Raw genomic sequence first — 26,183 nt, forward strand, 5'->3', positions numbered from 1 at the left:
TTTTCTGTGGAAAAACATTGTATGTTTTAGGGAGATCAGACACTGATGTTGTAAGATGTGAGATGTTAAACATCTCAGTCCAGATTTATTCCACTCTTCTCTTCTGTGAAGGTTTTCCACTAGATGTTGGAGGGTGACTGTGGGGATTAGTGATCATTCAGCTACAAGAGCATTAGGGAGATCAGACACTGATGTTGTAAGAGTGAGGGGGTCTGGGGTTCAGTCGGTGTTCCAGTTCATCCCACAGGTGTTCAGTGGGGTTGAGTCAGAGTCAGGGCTCAGTACAGGACACTCCAGTTCTTCCACTCCAACCTTAACCTCTACACCATGTCTTCATGGAGCTCTGTGCTTTGTGTACAGGGGCATTGTCATGATGGAACAGGGTTCGAGTCTCTTAGATCCAGTGAAGAGGAATTCTAGACAACTTTGTGGTAACAGTTTGTGGAAGAAGCACTTACAGATGTACACTGATCAGGCATAACATTATGACCACTGACAAGTGAAGTAAATAACACTGATTATCTTAAAACATTTTGTCCTCAAAGTTGATGTGTTAGAAGCAGGAAAAATGGGCAAGCGTTAGGATTATATATATATATATATATATATATATATATATAAATAAACTACTGTATATAAACCGAAGACTACAGCGCGCGCGCTCTCTCTCTCTCTCTCTCTCTCTCTCTCTGTGTGTCTCTGTCTCTGTGGTTACGTCAAATCCTCCATTCCCACTGAATGTTATTGGAGAACAGCTAACGGCTAGCCGCTGAACGACTTCGCTAACTTCACTCAGCCCAGTCTCTAAGCTCAGATACACCTCAGGTAACTGGACATCATCACTAATATTATTTTTGATGAATGATTTCGTAGTATTTTGTGTCGGAGTGAGGAGCGCGTGCACGCGGAGTCTTAACTAGTCCCTGTGACTGGCCTGAGTTAGCTCCCATCATTCCTCAGAAGGCAACTCAGCATAACCGTTATTTATTTATTACTGTACACATTCATTCATCCACTCATTCCATTATTCATTTATTTATTTATTTCGGACTGACTGCAGTGTATCAGCTTTCTGAAGCGGACACAATCATGATAATCCCCGTCTGGAGCTCTCCATTTATTTGACAGCGTTTGTTTATGTGCTGTATCACTTGGCTAGCCTGCGCGAGTCTCTTATGCTACGTTTCAAATAAATAGTAGTAGACAAGTGTCAAGGAGGCTGGAGGAGGTAGTGTGTCATGATTTGGGACGCTGCCCGAGTCTTATCCACAGCGATGGTGAACGTTAACTATAGAGCTTTATATAGGAATTATATATAAATGTATCTTGGGGTTTAATACTGTAAAGCTAGCTGGCTGTGCGCGTTTGTGGGCGTGGCTTTCTTGGTCTTTACATCAGTGAGGTTAGCTAGGTGGCTAATCACACTAATCCTCTATAGCTGGATGCTAACTTGCTAACTAGCTGGGGACCTTTTATATTTTAGGACGTTTTGTAAATGTTTTATGTTGGCACTACAGCTGTTAAAGCAGATGTTTACATAAACAGTGTTACAAAAATCAGGGTTGTGATGTATGGTGATGGAGTATGGAGTGAGATTTTTTAGTTTATTTACCTGTTTCTGAATGAGGAACTGAGTAAATAAACTAATCAGACCTGGTCCAAGTACAAATTACACAACAGGACAAATGACAGTGTGCTGCTAATGACAGGGTAAGAAAATGGCAAGATAAATGTTTCTGTTACGCAGGACGTTAAAAGTACTTGAATACTCTTGACTTTTAAGACTAGATTAGATTAGATTCAACTTTAAGACACACAAATGAAGCTACACTCTATAGTATAAATATCATTCATACGTCTGTATAAACATGTGTTTCTGGTGAAAATCCCGTTCCATCTGTAAACCTCCACTCTTCTGTGAAGGCTTTCCACTAGATGTTGGAGCATGGCTGTGGAGATTTGTGTTCATTCAGGTACAAGAGCTTTATGCCATGAGGTTTGGGGTTCAGTCAGTGTTTCAGGTCAACTTTTCACTCATGAATACTCCGAATCACCAAATCATTTTCTCTGAACTCTTTCATACACACATCAGGCATAACATTATGACCGCTTGCCTAATATTGCGTTGGTCCTCTGTTTGCTGCCAAACCAGCCCTGACCCCTCCTGCACTGTGTATTCTGACACCTTATTATCAGAACCAGCATTAACTTCTTCAGTAATCTGAGCAACAGTAGCTCGTCTGTTGGATCAGATCACACGGGTCAGCCTTCGCTCCCCACTTGCTGCCTAATATATCCCACCCACTAACAGGTGCCATGATGAGGAGATCATCAGTGTTATTCACTCACCTATCAGTGGTCATAATGTTATGCCTGATCATATGGTGTGGCTGAAAATAAACCCCGTGTGGAAACTCGTCTTACCGAATGTTTGTGTTTGGATGACCTTCTCGTCCGTCAAGTTAGAGACACGCTACACAACAACACCGCTCCTTCACTTTGACCACACATCGGTCTCGAATCAGTGAGCACTCAGTTTAGTTTAGAGATCCTGTGAGCAGAAAAACATCACTCTGTGATGAGAAACTCTCAGTAAAACCAGAATAAACAGTGAATAATTTATCAGTGAATCTGTATGTAGAATTACAGCCCATAAACGTCATCTGCTAGTGACGCTAGCTAGCACATGACATGATTACTTCAGGTAAACCATTGTAAGTTCTAGGGGGTGGAGCTTTGTGTAAATGAGTGGAAATAAGGATAGGCTCAAGTAAGTAGTAGTAGTCTTTATTTGTCACATGTACATTACTGCACAGTGAAATTCTTTCTTCACATATCCCATCCCTGGGGGTTGGGGTCAGAACGCAGGGTCAGCCATGATACAGCACCCCTAGAGCAGGGGGAGGTTGGTGGCCTTGCTCAAGGGCCCAACGGTGGCAGCTTGGCAATGCTGGGGCTTGAACCCTGATCTTCTGGTCAACAACCTGAGCCTTAACGACTTGTGCCTCCACCCCCAAAAAAGGGGTAACCATATATATATATATATATATATGTCCAGGATGAAGTGTCCTGCACACTGCATAGCTGCTAACATTCTTACACCCTTCTGCTCTGTCCTTAAACACAAAACCATGGAAATACTCACTGCCCTGTTTTCTTCAGGCTGCAGTTTCTGGACGATGAAATAGTTTCTTGGAGTTTTATTAAAAATTATAATTATTTTCTTGAAGTAGGAACTGAAAATCACAAGAAAGGTAGCGAGGCAGTGTTTAGTTGTTTTGTCTAAATTATTAGAAACACTACATGACCAAAAGTATGTGAACATCTGACCATCATGCGGTTCTTCTAGATCATCTCTGTTTACTGTCTGCGTTCACTGGAGCTAAGAGACTCGAACCCTGTTCCAGCATGACAATGCCCCTGTACACAAAGCACAGAGCTCCATGAAGACATGGTGTAGAGGTTAAGGTTGGAGTGGAAGAACTGGAGTGTCCTGCACTGAGCCCTGACTCTGACTCAACCCCACTGAACACCTTTGGGATGAACTGGAACACCGACTGAACCCCAGACCCCCTCACTCTTACAACATCAGTGTCTGATCTCACTAATGCTCTTGTAGCTGAATGATCACTAATCCCCACAGTCATGCTCCAACATCTAGTGGAAAACCTTCAGAGTGAAGAGTGGAATAAATCTGGACTGAGATGTTTAACAAGGGCATATGAATGTACACTTTTGGCCATTTATTGTTGTTTTCAGCAGAAGTTCTAACCAAGTGTGTGAGTGATGAAGTGTATAGTTTAGTGGTTCTGTGGACTGGGTTGGAAATGGTTTAAACTGGTACATGTGGTACAATTCTGATACACACAACCAACTCAATTTACTTTAGGATGTACTACATTTCTGAATCTAGGTTTTTCCTGGAAGCTCCAGAGTCAGTGTAGGAGCTCCAGAGTCTGTGTAGGAGCTCCAGAGTCTGTGTAGGAGCTCCAGAGTCAGTGTAGAAGCTCCAGAGTCAGTGTAGGAGCTCCAGAGCTATAGTTTAGGAGCTCCAGAGTCAGTGTAGGAGCTCCAGAGTTAGTGTTGAAGCTCCAGAGTTAGTGTTGAAGCTCCAGAGTCATTGTAGGAGCTCCAGAGCTATTGTGTAGGAGCTCCAGAGTCGGTGTAGGAGCTCTGGAGTTAGTGTAGGAGCTCCGGAGTCGTTGTAGGAGCTCCAGAGTTAGTGAAGGAGTTCCAGAGCTATAGTGTAGGAGTTCCAGAGCTATAGTGTAGGAGTTCCAGAGCTATAGTGTAGGAGTTCCAGAGCTATAGTGTAGGAGTTCCAGAGCTATAGTGTAGGAGTTCCAGAGCTATAGTGTAGGAGTTCCAGAGCTATAGTGTAGGAGTTCCAGAGCTATAGTGTAGGAGCTCCAGAGCTATAGTGTAGGAGCTCCAGAGCTATAGTGTAGGAGTTCCAGAGCTATAGTGTAGGAGCTCCAGAGCTATAGTGTAGGAGCTCCAGAGCTATAGTTTAGGAGTTCCAGGGTTAGTGTTGAAGCTCCAGAGTTAGTGTAGGAGCTCCAGAGTTAGTGTAGGAGCTCCAGAGTTAGTGTAGGAGCTCCAGAGTTAGAGTGTAGGAGCTCCAGAGTTAGAGTGTAGGAGCTCCAGAGTTAGAGTGTAGGAGCTCCAGAGTTAGAGTGTAGGAGCTCCAGAGTTAGAGTGTAGGAGCTCCAGAGTTAGAGTGTAGGAGCTCCAGAGTTAGAGTGTAGGAGCTCCAGAGTCGGTGTCGGTGCATTTCGTCTATTCAAAAACTCCCGTGTGTTTGGTAGAAGACATTTAACTGGCTAGCTGTGTGTTTTTGTTGTTTTGTTTTTTTCATTTTTTCTAAACCCTTGCATTACTGTAAACAAAACCAGACCTCAGCTTTCTGGTCATTCAGGTTCCAAATGAACAGGAAGAACAGTAGAAAGTCTTGTTACAGGGCTGCTGCATGATATAATGCTAACACTCAGAGGTGTCCTGAAGTACATCAGCAACTCTCCAGAGAAACGCTGAGTCTGGACTGACCTGAAGGGCTGTGAGTATCAGACAGTTCCATTATCCATTTAATCCGTTAGAAGATGCTGAAAAGCGTAAAAACCCGGCTTTTAATTCTGGCTTTAATAAAAGACAATAAGGAGCAGAGTACAAGGTGTTCTCAGATCTCTTCAATCAGATATTTTTTGTTATAATTGCTCACCACGGACAGTGTTTCAAGACAAATCACAGGGCTATTTTAATGTTCTTGCTTTAATACGTTTTTATTTGTAGCAGCAGTTTTACACAGCAGTTTTATTTTTTTGCGCAATTAAGTAAACAGTACACGCTAATCAGAGCGCTGTGCTACTCACTGCTCCTGAAAATCAGTGTTCAGTTCTCCGTCCCTTTAACAAGACCGACTTTATCTTCAATCTAAAATGAATTAAGAGAAACGCAGTATCACATGAAAATTTGCAAATCGAAGCACATTTCCTTTGACTTTCCGAGATCAGATACAGCTGTGCGTTACTCAAACTTGTGCTGTGTTATTCGAAACAGGATGAAGTGAGTCATTTGAAATCTCCAGGCACTGTATTACTCCACATGATGAAATGATGTTATGTTAATGAGTAGTGTGGAGAATATTATGAGTCCTTGTATGTCGAGGCAGAAAGAGTTTCACCCACGTTCACCACAAGTGTGAGATCATAGATCTCAAGACCTTCAATCCAGGCCACAGCAAGGTCAATAGGTTTCCACTGTTCCTTCCTTGGACCACTTTTGATAGATACTGACCACTACAGACTGGGAACACCCGACAAGAGCTGCAGTTTTGGAGATGCTCTGATCCAGTGGTCTAGCCATCACAGTTTGGCCCTTTGTCAAACTCGCTCAAATCCTTACACTTGTCCATTTTTCCTGCTTCTAACATCAACTTTGAGGACAAAATGTTCACTTGCTGCCTAATATATCCCACCCACTAACAGGTGCCATGATGAGGAGATCATCAGTGTTATTCACTTCACCTGTTGGTGGTCATAATGTTAGGCCTGATCGGTGTAAGTGTTCGGTCAATATCTCAAAACTAAGTGGCTAATTAACGATTTTCTATTGGTAGATGAACCAATTACATAATGAATATGGGGTCAAGTCATAATTTAAACTATTTCTAGCAAACCGATTACTAACAGGAAGGATTGGACTTGGCAGTGAAGGCATCTCCGTTGATAAGCGATATAGTTTATAGCTGTTATAACTTGTTTATAGCTGCTTTAATGTAAGCGAGAACAGAAACTAACAGGTTGCTAAGATTAAGGTTGTGGTTTACAGTGAAAGTTCTTAGAAACAGCTATAAATGTCTCTCTTCAACTGCTTTCCTGAGTTCTTTTCCCGATGCCTGGGCTCTGTGCAGTTGTGAATCATCTGAGCATGTACGAGGAAAATATTTCAGTGTCTTCATACTGCATGCTTTTAAAAACTGAGTTAAATGTCAGATGTATTGAGTAGATGTTAGAGTCAGGGCTGTGGGATTCGTCTGTTATGGCTGGGACAGAGGGACAGTGACAGGACTGTAATCAGGGTAATTATCCAGAGTTTTAACAAGCTGCGTTCCAAATGATCTCCTACACACTTACACTACGCACTGTGCACTCCAGAGTCTAGTGTATGAAGGTTAGGAGGATCGTATCATCTCAAATGGAGCACTAACATTGTTTGAGAAGCAGACGTAGAAGCTGTTCGATGGGGAATTATGTCAAACGCATGCAAAAAAATTAAATCGCACAATGTACTGGCTGTTTTAAAGGCATTTTATAAGACATCGTGTCCACCAGAGTGTCGTCGGCCATCTTGAAAACGTTTTCTCATCCAGCGTCAGCGCCTGGTAGCCCCGCCCCTCTTCTTCTTGAGTGTTGAGTGCATGAGTTTTCGTTGAACAAGTGAATCCTCCGGGTTCTTGAGGTGCACGTCTTCATCTAGTTGGAGTTTTCAGTACACCTGACTCACATGGTTATTTATTTACACAGTGCAGTAGAATCTTGAGTAAGTCTGTGACTTGGGACATGTCTGTCTGTTCTACTGGTTTAATTCGAGGCTGGAGCTTCATATTGAGGTGAATGTACTGTTTGTGATTCCTCAGAGCGTGAGGGTGAACTGCTCCTCACTGAATCCGGCTCCTGAGCAGCAGCATGTCTAGCGACCCGCCTCCACCTTACCCAGGGGGCCCAAGCGCCCCTCTGATAGAGGAAAAGAACGGACAGCCTCCAGTCTCAGGTAAAACTCTTTCTCTCCTCTTTACATATACACTCGACTCATTGTGAAGTTGATGAGTTGTGAATTTTTGCTGTATATTCTCTGTACACATCTGATCCAAGAGATCAGGACTGAAACCTGGCTCCTTCATGACTTGATGACTTTCATGTCTTAGTAACTGACCACCAGAAAACTAAAATGGAAAATAGAATAATTTGTGTTTTAATTTCCAAATTGACATTTATCACCGAAACCATTACATGAGTGTCCTCTGTCTCTGAAGCACATTTTATTGATGTCATCAGAGAGGGGTGTTATTTAGTGAGGTTTTATATATATATATATATATATAAATAATGCTAGTTTATTTACTAATGGATTTTTATTTATTTATTTATAGCATTGCTCCTGCTATGTATAATAAACAGTAAGAAACATAAACACTACATTTTTACTATAATTCTTCAACAAGCTGCTTGTGTAATGTCCCTCCTGAGGACCTGTGGATGGTTTCTAAACATAACAGGAGAGAAAACAAACAGCGTTAGGTTTAAGTGTTTTCAAACTTTTGTGGTTCTGTTCTGTGGTGTCCGTAATAAATAACATACTTAGTTGATGATGGTGAAGTCGGCCGCATGGAGTATTTTACACAAACAAACTAAAACTCGTGACAGAAGCGAGAGATCAGAGATCAAAACATCTGCTCTGTTTAGATTTCACCATTAAACTCAAAGCTCTATGTTCCATCTTACCTACACTCTGGAGTTTGAATACTGCTACATTAGAGACTACGTAAACATTTTTAATTTATTTTAATAATCATTTAGTTTATATATTTGACAGTTGTATGTCCAACAATTTGTACCGTAGGCTCAGCCCCGGTGACGAGTGGACCCCCGCACGGACAGCCGCTGCCTCCAGAATATGGCCCTCCACCTTACGAGGCCACCATGCAGCCCGGCTTCGTGCCCCCACATGTCCCAGGTGAGGGTCCTATGCCCATGCCACACCTGCATGGTAAGCCTGCCACCTGCCTTCTGATGCTCACCACACTGAATACTAGACTGTATTCATCTCATATAGACACAGTACAGGAGAAACCTGGTTCCACACACTGAACCACAGAGACAGGACTTACACTGACTTGTACACAAGTGCTACATTCATGACTGAGAATTTAGAATCTACTGTTGAAACATAATGGCTTTGTAAACAAATCCATGTCATTAGCTGTGTTAACATGCAGCATTATAATCTGTTAATAATCCCACTGATTATTTCTTCAGGAATAAAACATGTTCATGTGTTCAGGCCAATTTCAGCCAATGTCCATTAAATAATCTATTAAACAGGAGAGTAATAGCTGTGTCCATGTTGTAATCAGAATCTGTGTGTGTGTGTGTTTAGGTCACAATGTGCTTTAAAAATACACATTTTTTATTAATCTATCACCGTGTACATCTTGGCAGAGTATAGCCCTGAGAGAACAGACACCTAGGTACTGCACATTACCAAACTTGTAGCTTGTTGTTAATTCATACTAAACACACCACACTCACACAAGTGTTCTTTCCCCTACCTGAGACAGTGTTAGCAGAACAAACATGGACTCCTCAAGACCTCTGAAGGTGTGCTGTGGTATCTGGCACCAAGACGTTAGCAGCAGGTCTGCCGGCAGGGAGTGATGGCTAGCTGGTCAGGTCCGATCCCACAGAAGAGCTGCTGCAGTGCAGACTGCTGGCTGCTATCTCTGATATACAGGAGTCAGATCACACAGAGCATCACAGCTTGCTGTGTATGGAGCTGCGTAGCTGCAGAGTGTCAGAGTGACCATGCTGACTCCTGTACACCACACAAAGCTCCTACAATGGACACCTGAGCATCAGAACTGGACCATGGAGCAATGGGAGAAGGAGGCCTGGTCTGATCAGTCACGTTTTCTTTTACATCACGTGGACGGCCGGGTGCGTGTGAGTCACTTACCTGGGGAAGAGACAGCACCAGGATGCACTGTGGGAAGAAGGAGAGCCGGAGGAGGCAGTGTGATGCTCTGGGCAATGTTCTGCTGGGAAACCTCGGCTCCTGCGTTCATGTGGATGTTACTTTGACACGTAGCTCCTACCTAAACACTGTTACACACCGAGTTCACCTCTTCATATAAATTTGTTCAGGAACAGTTTGAGGAACATGATAAAGAGCTCATGGTGTTGACTTGACCTCCAAATTCTCCAGATCTCAGTCTGATGGAGTATCTGTAAGATGTACCGCACAAACAAGTCTGATCCATGGAGGCTCCACCTTACCTCTTACACGTCTTAAGGATCTGCTGCTGACGTCTTGGTCCCAGAAACCACAGCACACCTTCAGAGATCTTGTGTGTATGTGCAGTAACTGCATCAAGCCGGTGACCCCTGGACATTACGTTACAAACTGTTACATTATTTTGTGATTTTTTTCCCCCAGGCTTTTACTGCAGCTTCTTTCAGTTGTTGTTAATATGGACTGTGTTAAGATCTGTTGCGTCTGTGAATGTGTTTATTTTCCTTTCCTTTTTATACAGAGTAAAAGAAAAAAAATCTAAATGTTTGATATAATCCATCAGTCCAGACACTCAGTTAGGAGGCAATAAATGCCTCGCTCACATTAATTTAATTTGCACCTTGCCTTTAATACGCTGTTTAAATCTGTGCTGTTTTGCCTATAGAAGTGTTTATTCCTGTTTTTCAGCTGGTTATCACCCCCCTCCTGGACACTACCCCCACCCCATGCCGGGGCAGTTTGCTCCAGGGCCGAGTCACTGTGGCCCGGCTATGGGACACACGGCCACAGTGATCGGTCCTCCAGGCACGGCTACTACAGTGACGGTGCTGCAGGGTGAGATGTTCCAGTCAGCACCGGTGCAGACGGTCTGCCCTCATTGCCAACAGGCCATCATCACACGAATCAGCCATGACGTGGGGCTCATGAACACTCTCTTCTGTCTGTTCTGCTTCTTTGTGGGGTAAGTGGTAGGATTGGTATGTTCTCCTTTTAATGGAGCCTTACTTAGCTCAGCAGTATTCGTCTGCTGCTTGAATAAGACTTTAATGATGTGTTGATACACACACTGGTGAGACATCATGAGCACTCGCAGAGAAAGTGAATAACCCTGATTATCTCAGCAAAGACAAGGTCTGGGTTATATTAGACAATCCCTCCAGGATTTTATGATTTTTCCATTACAGAAATGAACACAAAAACAGGGCTGTGATACAACAATCACAAAAAAACGGTCGACTCTCAGAGTCAGTGATGGATGAGGGGGAAAAAGGGGCAGGTGTTAAGAGCTACTTGAGGACTAAATCATTATGGGAAGTTTTTCCACCATGTGTTAGGGCAACAAAGGGTTTCCTGTCTGGTCCACAGGATGGATATGTCACAGCACACACTCCATCGCACCCTGCAGTGTATGGGGCTGTGTTGCTGCAGACCGGTCACCATCTAAAGCTCCTACAACACATGCATGAGCATCAGTGTTAGAGCAGTGGAAGAAGAAGAAGGTCATCTGGTCTGAGGTGTCCTGATTTCTGCTGCATCAAATGGACAGTCTGTACTGTTTACTTGGGGAGACATGAACTGTGTGAAGAAGGCGAGCTGGTGCAGGGTGTAGGATCTGAGTGATTGGAAACCCTGGGACTGTGGAGACACATGGACATCAGTTTGACATGTGCAACCTACAGAAACAATACATGTACATGGTCCTGTCACGGCAGTAATCTTCCCAGATAACCTGCTTTAGCAAGATTTGAGGAACACATGACCAAAATAGGTGGCACGGTGGCTTAGTGGTTAGCACGTTCGCCTCACACCTCCAGCGTCCTTGGTTTGAGTCTTGCTCCCGCTCACTGTGTGTGTGGAGTTTGTATGTTCTCCCTGTGCTTGGTGGGTTTCTTCCGGGTGCTCTGGTTTCCTCCCACAGTCCAAAGACATGCTACTAGGCTGACTGGCTGTAGTGTGTGTGCAAACTTCTGTGAGATGTTCTGCAATTTATAATTTATTTCCTGTATTTATATATATATATTTCTGTAAAGCTGCTTTGAGACAGTGTACATTGTTAAAAGAACTATAGAAATAAAATAGATCTGAATTGAAACACTGACCAGGCATAACATTATGACCACCTGTCTAATATTCTATCGGTCCCCATTTTGCTGCCAAAACAGCCCTGACCCGTCCTGCACTGTGTATTCTGACCCCTTTCTTTCAGAACCAGCATTAACTTCTTCAGCAATTTCATCAACAGTAGCTTGTCTGTTGGATCAGATCACACGGGTCAGCCTTCACTCCCCATGTGCATCAATGAGCCATGACCGTCCATGACCCTGTCACCGGTTCACCACTGTTCCTTCCTTGGACCACTTTTGATAGATACTGACCACTGCAGACCGGGAACACCCCACAAGAGCTGCAGTTTTGGAGATGCTCTGATCCAGTGGTCTAATTTGGCCCTTCATCAAACTCACTCAAATCCTTACACTTGTCCATTTTTCCTGCTTCTGACATCAACTTTGAGGAGAAAATGTTCACTTGCTGCCTAATATATCCCACCCACTAACAGGTGCCATGATGAGGAGATCATCAGTGTTATTCACTTCACTTGGTCATAATGTTATGCCTGATCGGTGTATATTGCTTTTAGGGTTAAAGCTTTCCTTACCTGAGGGTTCGGCTGAGACAGATCTGATTACTGAGCTGCTTCATTGTGATTTCATGCAGCATGATGATGATGATGCCTCATAAACAACTCTTTCTTTTCCCCTCGTGTTTTTCAGCTGTGATCTCGGCTGCTGCTTGATCCCGTGTCTGATCGATGACCTCAAGGATGTGACGCATACTTGCCCCAACTGCAAGGGCTACATCTACACATACAAGCGCATCTGCTAACAGCAGCGTCCCCCAGCACTCTCACCCTGGATGCACTCACGGCTCACTCTCACCAAGCCGTTTTATTTTTAATTTTTTCTCTCGCTCCATATCCCCCGGCTAGTTTGATTTTGTTCTTGTTTCTACTACCTGTCCATCCTCTAATGACTGTATATAACTATTTAAAAGACTTAGCTTTAGTGGTACTACAAGATTAATTTAAATAATAGATAAGTAGAAGAAGCAAAAGAAGAAGGGACAATGAAGTCGGTACATTTTCTATGCTTAAACGGAAGCGTTTATTAATCGTGTCGTGGAAGTGCTTTTAGGATTTTAGGTTAGTGGTTAAGTTACTTCTGATCTGATATATAACTCAAGTCCATTTCCGAGTGGATTTTATTTTTATTGTAATTATTTAACTCTGATGTTATGTATAATTCTACTACCATGCTAATGTGAAGGATTTTCATCTCTGTGTCTATCTGTGAAAACGACGGCCAAGGACTGCAGTTCTAGTTGCAGGAAACTGCTGCACCTTATACACACACTACCAAGTTTCTATATTCTCACAGTCCGGATATTTTTGTAATCAGGGGCAGTATTGCATTTACACGCTTCATCACACCTGGTTTTAGTACACGCTCGTGTCCACTGTGCGATTTTACATGAATATTTCTGAAGGAAATCTAATGCAAATATCCACATCCATGCTCCTTTGTAATAAATACATTAAGAAACATTAAACAAGTTCTGCACTACGTTTGAAGCTAGGCACGTCGTCTACTGCTGCGTTTGCCGTCTTACCGAACTGTGAATGTCGTTCTAAATAACTCTACCGCGCCTTCATCTGTATGGTGAAGCGCTTCGGTGTTGCTGCTGGGCCTGGGTGCGAACTTTGGCATTAATCCTGATCTTTCATTCGTTCCAGAAAGGGTTCAGTCTAAAAACACGGTGCAGCTCAGGACATGCAGTCAATCACAAGCTTTTACATCATTTACTCTGATACAATCGTTAGCGTGTCTGGAGGAAGAAGGTGATCATCAAGCGCTGGCTTTCTGGAACATTGCTGTAATCTGACCCCCATCACCCCCCTGAGAGCAGGTTATCTCTTCAGCATTAGAACATCATGGTTTCATGCCTGTGAAGTCGCTCTGCCGTTGCGTACAGGATCATTATCGGCTTGTGACACACACAGCAGGTTTCCGTCCCAGGTTTTTTTCCCGTTTTCAGATCTACGCAAGAGAAAAAGAAACGACAAACATGCACCAGGTTTGAAGCTTTAATCCGTCTCTATATATAGATGATTCTTCATTTTGCACTCGGCAATCCTCTGGCAGTCAGACGCTGTTTTACTGACCCGTCCTGCTTTGATCACTTCTTCACTCGGTTTGTCTCTGCGTATCTAGATATCGGCACGAACGTGACGCAAACGACCTGATATGAAAAGCGTATGCATGCTCCTCTGAATTCGAGCTCTGATTCCCTTTAATGCAACTTTCTTTTGAACCTCGTAGGCCTACAACGCTTTGCAAAGTGGCTTCTTGCTGTGAAAGACTGAATATACTGAATATATGTAGAGCTTGTGTTCCAGGAACTTTAGATCTAAAACTACCAGTAGTTTGTGGTATAATACATCTGAACTGGAATTGTCATGTAAACTGACTGACTGTGTACAATTATTATTCTGAGAATAATAATAAAATACTCATATCTTCTGAGAGCGCTGGTGTTATTGCAGTGGTTTATTAAATAAGCTGTTGAAGACATATCGGTCCTGACAGCCTGAATCAAATCAACTGGGAAGAAAGAGTTGGATGTGTGTGTTAAAAAAAAAAAAAAAAAAGAAATATTAAAGACAGTTAAGCTCAATTACTGTAAGATAAAGAAAATAATGACATTTTATACTCAGAACATCAGCCTTCACCTCAGCAGGTTTCAGATAGAAACTAGAGAAGGTTCTGGAGAAAGAGATTATGGTGTGTTCTTCACAGAGTAAAGTGTCTCTCTGATCAGGCTATAGCACAGCTTTCCCTGTCCTGCACACTCAAGTGTTTCTCACACACACACACACACAGCTCCAGCTCAATAAGAGTGAACTCAGGAGCAGGGCTGGGACACGGGATGCACTGGGACAGTTTCAATCTCTCCAGCGATGGCCACACTGCTGACTGCAGCACTTGTAGAATGTAGTCATGGGCTCATCAGCAGATCTGGTCTGTATTTGCATGAAATACGCCCGTGGGTGTTCACACTTCGGACACGTTTCTAAAAAGAAAAGAGAACAAATGTTATTCAGCTGCTTAAAATACTTCTACTATCATCTAATTAAAGCAGAATGTCTGCATTTACTCATTAATTTCATCTCATATACACTGCGATAGAGCTAAAAGAACAGCAACTTTATTGAAGCCACTATATACACAAAGCTATGTGTCTCTCTGACCATCACACACACACAACCTATTGTCCATATGTGTAGTTATACCCTAATCAGGCATAACATTATGACCATAATATTATGTTGGTCCCCCCCTTTGCTGTAAAAACAGCCCTGACCCGTCAAGGCATGGACTCCACTCGATCCCTGAAGGGGTGCGGTGGTATCTGGTTTCCCAGCAGAATATTGCCCGAAGCATGACACTGCCTCTGCCAGCATGCCTTCTTCTCATAGTGCATCCTGGTGCCATGTGATCCTAAGGTAAGTGATGCACATGCATCCATCCGACCATCCACCTTCTCCCACTGCTCCGTGGTCCAGTTCTGATGCTCATGTGCTTTCGGCAGTGCACAGGGGTCAGCATGGGCACTCTGATCTGTGGCTGTGCAACCTCATATGCAAAAAACTGTGGTGCACTGTGTATTCTGACACCTTTCTATCATACTGATGGCTAGATCCAGTGGTCTAGCCATCACAATTTGGCCTTTCGTCAAACTCGCTCAAATCCTTAAGCTTGTCCATTTTTCCTGCTTCTAACACATCAACTTTGAGGACAAAATGTTCACTTGCTGTCTAATATATCCCACCCACTAACAGGTGCCATGATGAGGAGATCATCAGACTTATTCACGGCACCTGGTAGTGGTCACAATGTTATGCCTGATCAGTGTAGATCATTATTCAAGTTATTAAATGCTAGTCACAATGAAGTATGGCCTGATATCTACAAGGTGTGTCTCAGAGTCTACACACAAACACTTTATAGCTCCCAGAATCTTTCATACTTAGTTTATATATGCCTTTGACAAAAGACAAATGTATTGATTGCTTAACACAAGATGTATTAATACCATGTGTGGGAGAGAGTGGGGTGTTTACAAAGAAATGGTGTGTGTGTGTGTTTACTTACTATCTAATACAACTCATCTCATGACATTGTAATGAGATAACGAATGTTATTCACACTACCTGTCAATGGTGTTAATGTTATGGCAGTGTGTGTGTGTGTGTGTGTGTGTGTGTGTGTGTGTGTGTGTGTGTGTAACATACCTGCAGTGGAATCCACGTTCTCCCAGGCAGCTGATCCACCAAGAACATCATCCACCTCTTTCAGTTTGGGATACTTTCTGTTGTTGACCTGATCAAATGACAAGATTACACTTCAACCGTGGCACCATGTCACTATCTGTGTGTGTGTGTGTGTGTGTGTGTGTGTGTCACGTGTCTGTTATACACACTTACCTTCCTTGTAATGTTGTGAACGTAAGGACATGTGTTGCAGGCGAATCTGTAACATCTCTGACCTTCTTCTACAACTAACACATTTCCACATGTGGGGCAAAACAGGAGCATTTTTTTTCTTTCTTTCTTTCTTTCTTTCTTTCTTTCTTTCTTTCTTTCTTTCTTTCTTTCTTTCTTTTTCTCTCTCTCTCTCTCTCTCTCTCTCTCTCTCTCTCGCTGTAGTAAAATATTCAGCTATTACAGAGTATAGGCAGGCGCACCGACTTATTGAGTTCGACCAGAAACAAAACATACGACTAAACATCTTAGATAACTTGAAGTAGAAAATTTATTTAGACGCCAAATATATTTAATACATTCTGTTACAATATATTTCAACAACGTTTAACTTAGATTTTAGTTTTATTTTTTTTTAAAAATAGATGAAAGGTATATTTAGTATTCGGCCGGCACCTTAAAGAAGGAGCACCACTGGCTGCTTTCGCTCTGTGGACGAATTACAAATCAGTGTCTGTAAAAAATAAAGTCTGCTTAGTTTGCGTTAGAAGCCGTTTGTTCACACCCTACTTAGGAGACTTCTGTAGGGAGGAGAGAGCGGTTTTAAACGCAGCCGAGGATTCGTCTCGCTGTAGTTATATGTTTAAAGCGGAAACAGTGAACTCATGTGATTGTAGAAACGAATCGGTTAGTGTTTCGAGCTGCTAATTTTTGACTTTATAAGTGAGAAACAATATAAGTGAGAGTTGAAGCGGTATTCGCTGTGTGGCGTCTAAAAGTTTGATTTTGTTTCATCATTGAGCTAACTTTTAGCAAATCTGAACCGGAAGTAGGTCCGTCCTAACTCTTCCCCAGTACACGATCCACACTCAGGAGGTCCACAATAACAAATGCTGAATATTGCTTGGTGTTAGATATTTCCTCTTCTTCCCCCTGTTCTAAATTTATTTACACTGCTGCATTTTGCACATAGAAACTCATTAGGGGTTTGGGAGAATCAGTGCAAGATGAGCAGCGAAATAAAGGCAGAGGAGACAGAAACTAAAGGTGTGCACGAGACCGACATGGGAGTCAGAAAGATGGAGGAAACTTTAAAAGAGGAGGATGAGGAGGAGGATGAGGAGGCATTACCACATTCTGAATTCTTGGATATTTTTGAAGAAGGCTTGGCTCTGATTGTGCAAGACCCTTTATTATGTGATCTACCGATTCAGGTTCGTGATTTTCAGGCATTCTCTTTACAATATAATCAATAACAATGACAATAACAATTATCTCAACAACAATCTCTCTCTCTCTCTCTCTCTCTCTCTCTCTCTCTCTCTATGTCTGTCTGTCTCACTCTCTGTAGGTCACACTGGAGGAGGTGAATTCTCAGGTAGCTCTGGAGTATGGTCAGGCCATGACGGTGCGTGTGTGTAAAGCTGATGGAGAGGTCATGCGTAAGTCCAGTCTCATGTCTTTATTAGCCGAAGCACTGCAGCTCTACAGCGACTCATTCAGTATCTGTCTCTGTCTGTACTGTATGTGTTAGTTCTGCCCCTTTATGTATTTTAATATACGTAATACATTTCCAAACATATTTCTTTTCAGTAGCACCTTCACAATGAATATTTACTGGATATTGATCTTGGTTTAGTCTCCATGGAGAAGATTTCAAGCTCCTTTATATATTTTTTATAGAGAGATTAGATGCGTACATTCTTCAGAAATCATTACTGTTGATTTGGATGTAAATATATGAGCAAAAGTTTGTGGACACCTGACCATCACACCTATATGAAGCCATAAGCTGCAGTTTTCCTTTACTGGATCTAAGAGACTCGAACCCTGTTCCATCATGACAATGCCCCTGTACACAAAGCACAGAGCTCCATGAAGACATGGTGTAGAGGTTAAGGTTGGCGTGGAAGAACTGGAGTGTCCTGCACTGAGCCCTGACTCTGACTCAACCCCACTGAACACCTTTGGGATGAACTGGAACACAGACTGAACCCCAGACCCCCTCACTCTTACAACATCAGTGTCTGATCTCACTAAAATAGTCTCATGTCTGGGTATTTGTCCGACCTGCTGTGTGTTTGTGTTGCCTGAGAGGATTTATCTTTTCTCCAGCGATCGTGGTGGTGCAGTCTGCTACTGTGCTGGATCTAAAGAAGGCAATTCGAAGGTACATTGAACTGAAGCAGCAGCGTGAGGGAGGCATCAAACACATCAGCTGGTAAATCTCTCATGTCTAAGGGTAGCTCATTATGTTTTCTTTTAAATGACATGGAGGTTTTTGGACTAGAAGGACTGGGTGAATGTTCTGCTATCATTCTTTCAGGAGGTACGTGTGGAGAACCTTTCACTTGGTCTTTAATGGGGAAAGGTTAGAGGACGACAGAAAGAAACTGAAAGAGTAAGTGCTTTATAGTCATGTTACAGTCTACATGTTTTTGCCTGAAAGAGTATGAAACATCCATGTGGTGCACTTTAGTACAGTCTAAAGTTGAAATGACTACATGGATGGATGGATGGATGGATATAATATTAAGATGAATGGATGGATGGATGGATGGATATAATATTAAGATGAATGGATGGATGGATGGATGGATATAATATTAAGATGAATGGATGGATGGATGGATGGATATAATATTAAGATGAATGGATGGATGGATATAATATTAAGATGAATGGATGGATGGATATAATATTAAGATGAATGGATGGATGGATGGATGGATGGATATAATATTAAGATGAATGGATGGATGGATATAATATTAAGATGAATGGATGGATGGATATAATATTAAGATGGATGGATGGATGGATATAATATTAAGATGAATGGATGGATGGATATAATATTAAGATGGATGGATGGATATAATATTAAGATGGATGGATGGATGGATATAATATTAAGATGGATGGATGGATATAATATTAAGATGGATGGATGGATGGATGGATGGATATAATATTAAGATGAATGGATGGATGGATATAATATTAAGATGAATGGATGGATGGATGGATGGATGGATATAATATTAAGATGAATGGATGGATGGATATAATATTAAGATGAATGGATGGATGGATATAATATTAAGATGGATGGATGGATGGATATAATATTAAGATGAATGGATGGATGGATATAATATTAAGATGGATGGATGGATATAATATTAAGATGGATGGATGGATGGATATAATATTAAGATGGATGGATGGATATAATATTAAGATGGATGGATGGATGGATGGATGGATATAATATTAAGATGAATGGATGGATGGATATAATATTAAGATGGATGGATGGATATAATATTAAGATGGATGGATGGATATAATATTAAGATGAATGGATGGAGGGATATAATATTAAGATGGATGGATGGATATAATATTAAGATGAATGGATGGATGGATGGATGGATGAATATAATATTAAGATGGATGGATGGATATAATATTAAGATGGATGGATGGATGGATGGATATAATATTAAGATGGATGGATGGATGGATATAATATTAAGATGGATGGATGGATGGATGGATATAATATTAAGATGAATGGATGGATGGATATAATATTAAGATGGATGGATGGATGGATATAATATTAAGATGGATGGATGAATGGATGGATATAATATTTGGATGGATGGATGAATGGATGGATGGATATAATATTTGGATGGATGGATAGCTGGATGGATGGATATAATATTTGGATGGATGGATGAATGGATGGATGGATATAATATTTGGATGGATGGATAGATGGATGGATATAATATTAAGATGGATGGATGGATGGATATAATATTAAGATGGATGGATGGATATAATATGATGGATGGATGGATGGATGGATGGATATAGATAGATAGATAGATAGATAGATAGATAGATAGATAGATAGATAGATAGATAGATAGATAGATACTTTATGCTATAGATACTTTTATATGAAACAGATGAATGGATTGATGGATATAATATTAAGATGGATGGATGGATGGATGGATGGATATAATATGATGAAAGGATGGATGGATATAATATTAAAATGGATTGATGGATGGATATAATATGATGAAAGGATGGATGGATATAATATTAAAATGGATTGATGGATGGATGGATAGATATAATGAAAAAATGGATGGATATAATTTTAAAATGGATGGATATAATTTTAAGATGGATGGGTGGATATATGATGAAAGGATGGATGGATATATGATGAAAGGATGGATGGATGGATATATGATGAAAGGATGGATGGATATAAGATGGATGGATGGATATAATGGATATAATATTAAGATGGATGGATGGATGGATATATGATGAAAGGATGGATGGATATAATATTAAGATGGATGGATGGATGGATGGATATATGATGAAAGGATGGATGGATATAATATTAAGATGGATGGATGGATATAATGGATATAATATTAAGATGGATATGATGGACGGATATGATGGATGGATATGATTGATGGATGGATATGATGGATGGACAGATATGATGGATGGATATGATTGATAGATATGATTGATGGATGGATATGACAGATGGACAGATATGATGGATGGATATGATGGATGGACGGATATGATGGATGCATATGATGGATAGATACGATTGATGGATGGATATGATGGATGAATATGACAGATGGATGGATATGATTGATGGATGGATATGATGGATGGATATGACTGATGGATGGATATGATGGATGGATATGACTGATGGATATGATGGATGGATGGCTATGATTGATGGATGGATATGATGGATGGATGGATATGATGGATGGATGGATGGATAGATATAATGGATGGATAGGATGGATGGATATGATGGATGGATATGACTGATGGACGGATATGATGGATGGATGGATATGATGGACGGATATGATGGATGGATGGATATGATGGATGGATAGGATGGATGGATATGATATGATGGATGGATATGACTGATGGACGGATATGATTGATGGATGGATATGATGGATGGATATGATGGATGGACGGATATGATGGATGCATATGATGGATAGATACGATTGATGGATGGATATGATGGATGAATATGACAGATGGATGGATATGACTGATGGATGGATATGACTGATGGATGGATATGATGGATGGCTATGATTGATGGATGGATATGATGGATGGATATGACTGATGGATGGATGGATGGATGGATATGATGGATGGATATGATTGATGGATGGATGGATATGATGGATGGATATGATGGATGGATGGATGGATATGATATGATGGATATGATATGATGGATGGATATGATGGATGGATACGATTGATGGATGGATATGATGGATGGATATGACTGATGGACGGATATGATGGATGGATGGATATGATGGATGGATATGACTGATGGACGGATATGATGGATGGATATGACTGATGGATGGATATGATGGATGGATGGATATGACTGATGGACGGATATGATGGATGGACGGATATGATGGATGGATGGATATGACTGATGGATGGATATGACTGATGGACGGATATGATGGACGGATATGATGGATGGATGGATATGATAGACGGATATGATGGATGCATATGATGGATAGATACGATTGATGGATGGATATGATGGATGAATATGACAGATGGATGGATATGATTGATGGATATGATATGATGGATGGATATGATGGATGGATACGATTGATGGATGGATATGATGGACGGATATGATGGATGGATGGATATGATGGATGGATATGACTGATGGACGGATATGATGGATGGATATGACTGATGGATGGATATGATGGATGGATACGATTGATGGATGGATATGATGGACGGATATGATGGATGGATGGATATGATGGATGGATATGACTGATGGACGGATATGATGGATGGATATGACTGATGGATGGATATGATGGATGGATGGATATGACTGATGGACGGATATGATGGATGGACGGATATGACTGATGGATGGATATGACTGATGGATGGATATGACTGATGGACGGATATGATGGACGGATATGATGGATGGATGGATATGATAGACGGATATGATGGATGCATATGATGGATAGATACGATTGATGGATGGATATGATGGATGAATATGACAGATGGATGGATATGATTGATGGATGGATATGATGGATGGATATGACTGATGGATGGATATGATGGATGGATGGCTATGATTGATGGATGGATATGATGGATGGATATGACTGATGGATGGATGGATATTATGGATGAATGGATATGATGGATGGATGGATAGGATGGATGGATATGACTGATGGACGGATATGATGGATGGATATGACTGATGGACGGATATGATGGATGGATGGATGGATGGATATGATGGATGGATATGACTGATGGATGGATATGATGGATGGATGGATATGATGGATGGATATGACTGATGGACGGATATGATGGATGGATGGATATGATGGATGGATGGATGGATGGATGGATATGATGGATGGATATGACTGATGGACGGATATGATGGATGGATGGATATGATTGATGGATGGATATGATGGATGGATATGACTGATGGATGGATATGACTGATGGACGGATATGATGGATGGATGGATATGAGGAATGGATATGACTGATGGACGGATATGATGGATGGATATGACCGATGGACGGATATGATGGATGGATATGATGGATGGATATGATGGATGGATGGATATGATGGATGGATATGATGGACGGATATGATGGATGGATGGATATGAGGGATGGATATGACTGATGGACGGATATGACCGATGGACGGATATGATGGATGGATGGATATGATGGATGGATATGATGGATGGATGGATATGATGGATGGATATGACTGATGGACGGATATGATGGATGGATATGATGGACGGATATGATGGATGGATATGACTGATGGACGGATATGATGGATGGATATGATGGACGGATATGATGGATGGATGGATATGATGGACGGATATGACTGATGGATGGATATGACTGATGGATGGATATGACTGATGGATGGATATGATGGACGGATATGATGGACGGATATGATGGATGGATGGATATGATGGACGGATATGACTGATGGACGGATATGACTGATGGATGGATATGATGGACGGATATGATGGATGGATATGATGGATGGTTGGATATGATGGATGGATATGATGGACGGATATGATGGATGGATGGATATGATGGACGGATATGACTGATGGATGGATATGACTGATGGATGGATATGATGGACGGATATGATGGACGGATATGATGGATGGATGGATATGACTGATGGATGGATATGACTGATGGATGGATATGATGGATGGATATGATGGACGGATATGATGGATGGATGGATATGATGGACGGATATGACTGATGGACGGATATGATGGACGGATATGATGGATGGATGGATATGACTGATGGATGGATATGACTGATGGATGGATATGATGGATGGATATGATGGACGGATATGATGGATGGATGGATATGATGGACGGATATGACTGATGGATGGATATGATGGACGGATATGACTGATGGACGGATATGATGGATGGATATGACCGATGGACGGATATGATGGACGGATATGATGGATGGTTGGATATGATGGATATATATATATATATATATATATAGGACTTGCTCCTGCTGTGTGTTTCCACACTGCTCCTTCCTTCTGATCTGATCAGTAAATAAGTCCATGGTGAAGTGTAGATCAGATTAGATCAGACAGTGATGAAGCTAAATGAAGTGTGATGAATGTGAGAAGGATGTTCTGAAGCATTCCAGCCAGATGTGAAGGAAGTCTTCATTTCTCCAAGCTTTATGTGAACACTGGAGCCCTCTAGTGGACAAAACTATAAATGTGTATCTAGTGTGTGTGTGTGTGTGTGTATTCTGTGTAGTGTGTAAAACTGCAGTGTGTGTGTATTCTGTGTAGTGTGTAAAACTGCAGTGTGTGTGTATTCTGTGTAGTGTGTAAAACTGCAGTGTGTGTGTGTGTGTGTGTATTCTGTGTAGTGTGTAAAACTGCAGTGTGTGTGTGTGTGTGTGTATTCTGTGTAGTGTGTAAAACTGCAGTGTGTGTGTATTCTGTGTAGTGTGTAAAACTGCAGTGTGTGTGTGTGTGTATTCTGTGTAGTGTGTAAAACTGCAGTGTGTGTATTCTGTGTAGTGTGTAAAACTGCAGTGTGTGTGTGTGTGTATTCTGTGTAGTGTGTAAAACTGCAGTGTGTGTGTGTGTGTGAATATTCTGTGTGTGTGAATCTTCTGTGTGTGTGTGTGTGTATTCTGTGTAGTGTGTAAAACTGCAGTGTGTGTGTGTGAATCTTCTGTGTGTGTGAATCTTCTGTGTGTGTGTGTGAATCGTGTGTGTATGTGTGTGTGAATCTTCTGTGTGTGTGTGTGTGTGAGAATCTTTGTGTGTGTGTGAATCCTCTGTGTGTGTGTGTGTGTGTGTGTGAATCTTGTGTGTGTGTGTGTGTGGGTGTGTGTGTGAATCTTCTGTGTGTGTGTGTGTGTGTGTGTGTGTGTGTGAATCTTCTGTGTGTGTGTATGTGTGTGTGAATCTTCTGTGTGTGAATCTTCTGTGTGTGTGTATGTGTGTGTGAATCTTCTGTGTGTGAATCTTCTGTGTGAATCTTCTGTGTGTGTGAATCTTCTGTGTGTGTGAATCTTCTGTGTGTGTGAATCTTCTGTGTGTGTGAATCTTCTGTGTGTGTGAATCTTCTGTGTGTGTGAATCTTCTGTGTGTGTGAATCTTCTGTGTGTGTGTGTATCATCTGTGTGTGTGTGTGAATCTTCTGTGTGTGTGTGTGTGAATCTTCTGTGTGTGTGTGTGTGTGTGTGTGTGAATCTTCTGTGTGTGTGTGTGTGTGTGTGAATCTTCTGTGTGTGTGTGTGAATCTTCTGTGTGTGTGTGTGTGTGAATCTTCTGTGTGTGTGTGTGTGTGAATCTTCTGTGTGTGTGTATGTGTGTGTGAATCTTCTGTGTGTGTGAATCTTCTGTGTGTGTGTGTGAATCGTGTGTGTGTGTGTGTATATGTGTGTGTGAATCTTCTGTGTGTGTGTGTGTGTGTGAATCTTTGTGTGTGTGTGTGTGTGTGTGTGTGAATCTTCTGTGTGTGTGTGTGTGTGTGTGTGTGAATCTTCTGTGTGTGTGTGTGTGTGTGTGTGAATCTTCTGTGTGTGTGTGTGTGAATCTTCTGTGTGTGTGTGTGTGTGTGAATCTTCTGTGTGTGTGTGTGAATCTTCTGTGTGTGTGTGTGTGTGTGTGTTCATATGTATAGTGTGTATCAGTGATTTATTCAGCCTGTGTATCTGAGACTCTTCTGTTTCTCTCCTCAGCTTCGGCATCAGGAACAGAGATGAAGTGACTTTCATGAAGAAGCTGAGGAAGAAATGAGTGCAGTGCTGAGCTGCTCATCTCCAGAGCTGGTGTGTGTGTGTGTGTGTGTGTGTCTGTGGCAAGTCTTCCATTTTACTTCACTATTCAAAGCGTGTGCAGAGACAGAGAGCTTTTGTGACATTTTTAGAAACCACTTCATTTGCATGAATTAACAGATACACAGCTTCATAGGAAAAACACAAGCGTAACACCATCACTTTCTTCTCTGAGCTTTAATGACTGACCGCCACTTTCTTTTTGTACTTTTCCACTGAATCTGTCTTTACACTTTATTATTTTTTTTTTTTCTGGTTTCAGATTCCTCTTCCATCCTCGGCCGATCCGGACGTTTCGCCTGATCTAGGAATTCAGACCCTGGCATTTAACCACCTATTTTAAATATCAGGAGCTTGTTCCTGGTGCCATGGCATGCCATTTCCCCGTGGATCACTTCCTCACCCTCAGACTCTCTCAGCTCCGACACACACACCGTCAGGAGCTCGGTTACACACCGAATTACTTTTCAAACTCATTTCTGGGGTTTTTTTGGACTGTTAAATCTGAATCTTTCCTTAAATCTGGGACTATTGAAGCTTCTGAGGTTGAGTTTAATAACTTTATTTTGTACATAGCTGTTTTTTTTGTTTTTTTTTATGCAAATATATTAAATTCCATCTTGTTTACTTTTCCTACTGTTTATTTTCTCTCGTAATCGTTGCTTAGATGTGATCTATAAGAAAAAAATAAAAATCCTTGCTCTGGTTTGGCTGCAGTTCAGCTGTCAGGATCATGGGTGGTTCAGTGTGAGGGTTTTGGCTACGATGCCGGACTGCGATGCTGCGGATAGACGCTACATCACACACA

General features: G+C 41.5%; 3 protein-coding genes across 6 annotated transcripts; 2 read left to right on the plus strand and 1 right to left on the minus strand.

Annotated features, from left to right (window-relative positions):
- Window positions 1–687: 687 nt before the first annotated feature.
- Window positions 688–13,870, plus strand: cdip1 (cell death-inducing p53 target 1). Of its 3 annotated transcripts, none has more exons than XM_058377457.1 (5): window positions 688–825; window positions 7,136–7,269; window positions 8,119–8,265; window positions 9,976–10,249; window positions 12,060–13,870. In XM_058377457.1, exons 2-5 carry the CDS (start codon window positions 7,185–7,187, stop codon window positions 12,169–12,171), a joined length of 618 nt encoding a protein of 205 aa, XP_058233440.1. In that variant the 5' UTR covers window positions 688–825; window positions 7,136–7,184; the 3' UTR covers window positions 12,172–13,870. The 3 variants fall into 3 exon arrangements, with proteins under 3 accessions (XP_058233440.1, XP_058233441.1, XP_058233442.1); XM_058377458.1 differs by lacking the exon at window positions 688–825 and adding an exon at window positions 4,910–5,056; XM_058377459.1 differs by lacking the exon at window positions 688–825 and adding an exon at window positions 4,910–5,056 and having other exon boundaries at window positions 8,119–8,232.
- A 4-nt stretch (window positions 13,871–13,874) lies between these two features.
- polr3k (polymerase (RNA) III (DNA directed) polypeptide K) lies at window positions 13,875–16,099 on the minus strand. 2 transcript variants are annotated; one of them, XM_058377461.1, is made up of 4 exons: window positions 16,017–16,099; window positions 15,830–15,970; window positions 15,638–15,725; window positions 13,875–14,415 (listed from the first exon to the last, which is right to left on the minus strand). In XM_058377461.1, the coding sequence occupies exons 2-4, from the start codon at window positions 15,938–15,940 to the stop codon at window positions 14,288–14,290; spliced, it is 327 nt and encodes a 108-aa protein (XP_058233444.1). In that variant the 5' UTR covers window positions 15,941–15,970; window positions 16,017–16,099; the 3' UTR covers window positions 13,875–14,287. The 2 variants fall into 2 exon arrangements, with proteins under 2 accessions (XP_058233444.1, XP_058233445.1); XM_058377462.1 differs by lacking the exon at window positions 16,017–16,099 and having other exon boundaries at window positions 15,830–16,007.
- A 293-nt stretch (window positions 16,100–16,392) lies between these two features.
- snrnp25 (small nuclear ribonucleoprotein 25) lies at window positions 16,393–26,138 on the plus strand. Its single transcript, XM_058377460.1, has 6 exons — window positions 16,393–17,040; window positions 17,178–17,268; window positions 17,942–18,047; window positions 18,153–18,227; window positions 25,280–25,369; window positions 25,638–26,138. Exons 1-5 carry the CDS (start codon window positions 16,834–16,836, stop codon window positions 25,335–25,337), a joined length of 537 nt encoding a protein of 178 aa, XP_058233443.1. The 5' UTR covers window positions 16,393–16,833; the 3' UTR covers window positions 25,338–25,369; window positions 25,638–26,138.
- The last annotated feature ends 45 nt before the right edge of the window (window positions 26,139–26,183 follow it).

This window comes from Hemibagrus wyckioides, linkage group LG24, assembly GCF_019097595.1.
Source record: "Hemibagrus wyckioides isolate EC202008001 linkage group LG24, SWU_Hwy_1.0, whole genome shotgun sequence".
In the NCBI taxonomy this organism is placed as follows: Eukaryota; Metazoa; Chordata; class Actinopteri; order Siluriformes; family Bagridae; genus Hemibagrus; species Hemibagrus wyckioides.

What these genes read in the sequence shown, in the direction of transcription:
- snrnp25 (XM_058377460.1), top strand. Translation starts at nt 16,834, where the DNA reads ATGAGCAGCGAAATAAAGGCAGAGGAGACAGAAACTAAAGGTGTGCAC. An exon ending in AGCTGATGGAGAGGTCATGC is followed by an intron (nt 17,269 to 17,941) that starts GTAAGTCCAGTC and finishes TCTTTTCTCCAG; the next exon opens with CGATCGTGGTGGTGCAGTCT. An exon ending in GACAGAAAGAAACTGAAAGA is followed by an intron (nt 18,228 to 25,279) that starts GTAAGTGCTTTA and finishes TTCTCTCCTCAG; the next exon opens with CTTCGGCATCAGGAACAGAG.
- polr3k (XM_058377461.1), bottom strand. Translation starts at nt 15,940, where the DNA reads ATGCTCCTGTTTTGCCCCACATGTGGAAATGTGTTAGTTGTAGAAGAA. An exon ending in TTCACAACATTACAAGGAAG is followed by an intron (nt 15,726 to 15,829) that starts GTAAGTGTGTAT and finishes TCATTTGATCAG; the next exon opens with GTCAACAACAGAAAGTATCC. An exon ending in GAACGTGGATTCCACTGCAG is followed by an intron (nt 14,416 to 15,637) that starts GTATGTTACACA and finishes TTTTCTTTTTAG; the next exon opens with AAACGTGTCCGAAGTGTGAA.
- cdip1 (XM_058377457.1), top strand. Translation starts at nt 7,185, where the DNA reads ATGTCTAGCGACCCGCCTCCACCTTACCCAGGGGGCCCAAGCGCCCCT. An exon ending in CGGACAGCCTCCAGTCTCAG is followed by an intron (nt 7,270 to 8,118) that starts GTAAAACTCTTT and finishes TTTGTACCGTAG; the next exon opens with GCTCAGCCCCGGTGACGAGT. An exon ending in CTGTTCTGCTTCTTTGTGGG is followed by an intron (nt 10,250 to 12,059) that starts GTAAGTGGTAGG and finishes CGTGTTTTTCAG; the next exon opens with CTGTGATCTCGGCTGCTGCT.